Here is a 1,600-nt window from a genome sequence, read left to right on the forward strand (position 1 = left end):
ATGGTGATATAACGCCTTTGATCCAACCCGCAGTGACCTTGACATTGTGGTAGATGCCAGGCTGATGGTCGACGCCGCATCCAAAGCCCGCTGATGTAATTCCAACAAGGTAGTAACGACCCCCGTCTAAAACTATAAGCGGTCCTCCGGAATCACCTGGAAAGGAAAAATAGCTTATAAGTTGCAAGTATCTATGCCATTATATTAAAACATGATACTCTTCTAGTGGCAAACTGTTTGATGGGAACATAGCTAGATATAACGAACAGAGGATCTATTACGAATCTTAGTGACAGTTGCGTGAACGTTTTAACGTTATCGACAATTTTTTTTGTGAGATTCGATGTTGTACTTTATGGTGACAGGGGGACTGCACTAATCCAATAAAACTGGTGTCGATAACGTTGCTAAAATGTAGTTACGACTTTTCGTTTTAAGCTCACTGACTTGATTTTTACGTCACATCGCCTCCTTCTCTTAGTGACGTTTTAGTAGTCTGATGTTGGTTTTAATATTTTTTAACGTTACCTAAGCACGCGTCCTGATGTCCGTCCGAATGTCCGGCGCATATCATCTCCGAGTGAATCTCTACGGAGATCTGTTTGCTTTGGTGCCAGTTGATACACTGATCTTTGCCTGTTAACAACATTTTTTTAATAACAAACAAACATGCACTCGACCACGATGACCGCTTGAAATAAAGTTGTTGAAAGAGTTTATGCTCTTGTTTTGTTTAATAAGTGCCCACTCTACATAACGATGTCAAATATATTCAGCCAAGTATGCATTTGTTTCTGTCTATTTTCTTTTTATGTCTTAATTCATTTAGATGCTGTATGAATGCACATTATTATTTTAAATTCAAAACGTTCATTCTCTAGATTGTTAATTCTGTGGTCATAGGTCAGAATATGATAAATGTAATATTATGCATGTAGTTGTTATATGACCAAATAAAGGACTAGTTTTTTGGCGATTACATCTATATTAATAAGTAAAACTAAGAAAAATGTATTTGTTTTGTCTGTCATTGTCTGATCGGTGACAACAGAATTATTTCCTTTGCTCTTTTAATCGACCCACAAGAACGTAAGAGACATTTGTAAAACAATTGACTAACAAGTTTTTCACTTACTAAGAATAGGAACGGTGGCGGACCGAAGTAAGTTTGTTCCGGTATGACCATTACTGGCATCAGTCTTTCCCCAGCCGGCAATCACACCGGACTTGCCGCGTAACTCTAGATCCAGCTCTGGCAGACAGATGGGCAGGATATGCCCCGTGTACGTGATAGGCCGGGACAGCTTTAGTAACGCGATATCGTAACGATCCGGTTGCGTCATACGAAATTGAAATAGTGGATGAAGAATTTTTTGGATCACCCTGTAACAAAGTTAAAGATGCTTTATTCAGTGTTTTTAATACTCAATGATGCACTTAATAATAAAGGATACATTGACCATAGATGGAGTTTGTAAGAAATATTCGTCTAGTAAGCACTGATGCTAGTAATTGTAATCTTTTACAGCTTCGTTAGTTATCTTTACCCAAGTTTCCTGGCGGTGTGAGCGCCGGCAGCTGTATCTAAGGCTCCCAGCCA

The 1,600-nt window shown here is 38.9% G+C and overlaps 1 protein-coding gene across 1 annotated transcript; it reads right to left on the reverse strand.

Moving 5' to 3' along the window:
* Nucleotides 1-7: 7 nt before the first annotated feature.
* Nucleotides 8-1,594, reverse strand: LOC106103430 (trypsin-1-like; the record flags this gene model as incomplete). Its single annotated transcript, XM_013283205.1, has 4 exons — nt 1,548-1,594; nt 1,136-1,383; nt 529-636; nt 8-156 (listed from the first exon to the last, which is right to left on the reverse strand). Coding segments are annotated over exons 2-4 (465 nt in total), but the record flags the coding sequence as incomplete, so codon positions are not given.
* Between the last annotated feature and the right edge of the window lie 6 nt (nt 1,595-1,600).

This window comes from Papilio polytes, unplaced genomic scaffold (assembly GCF_000836215.1).
Source record: "Papilio polytes unplaced genomic scaffold, Ppol_1.0 DF823816.1, whole genome shotgun sequence".
NCBI classification, from domain to species: Eukaryota; Metazoa; Arthropoda; class Insecta; order Lepidoptera; family Papilionidae; genus Papilio; species Papilio polytes.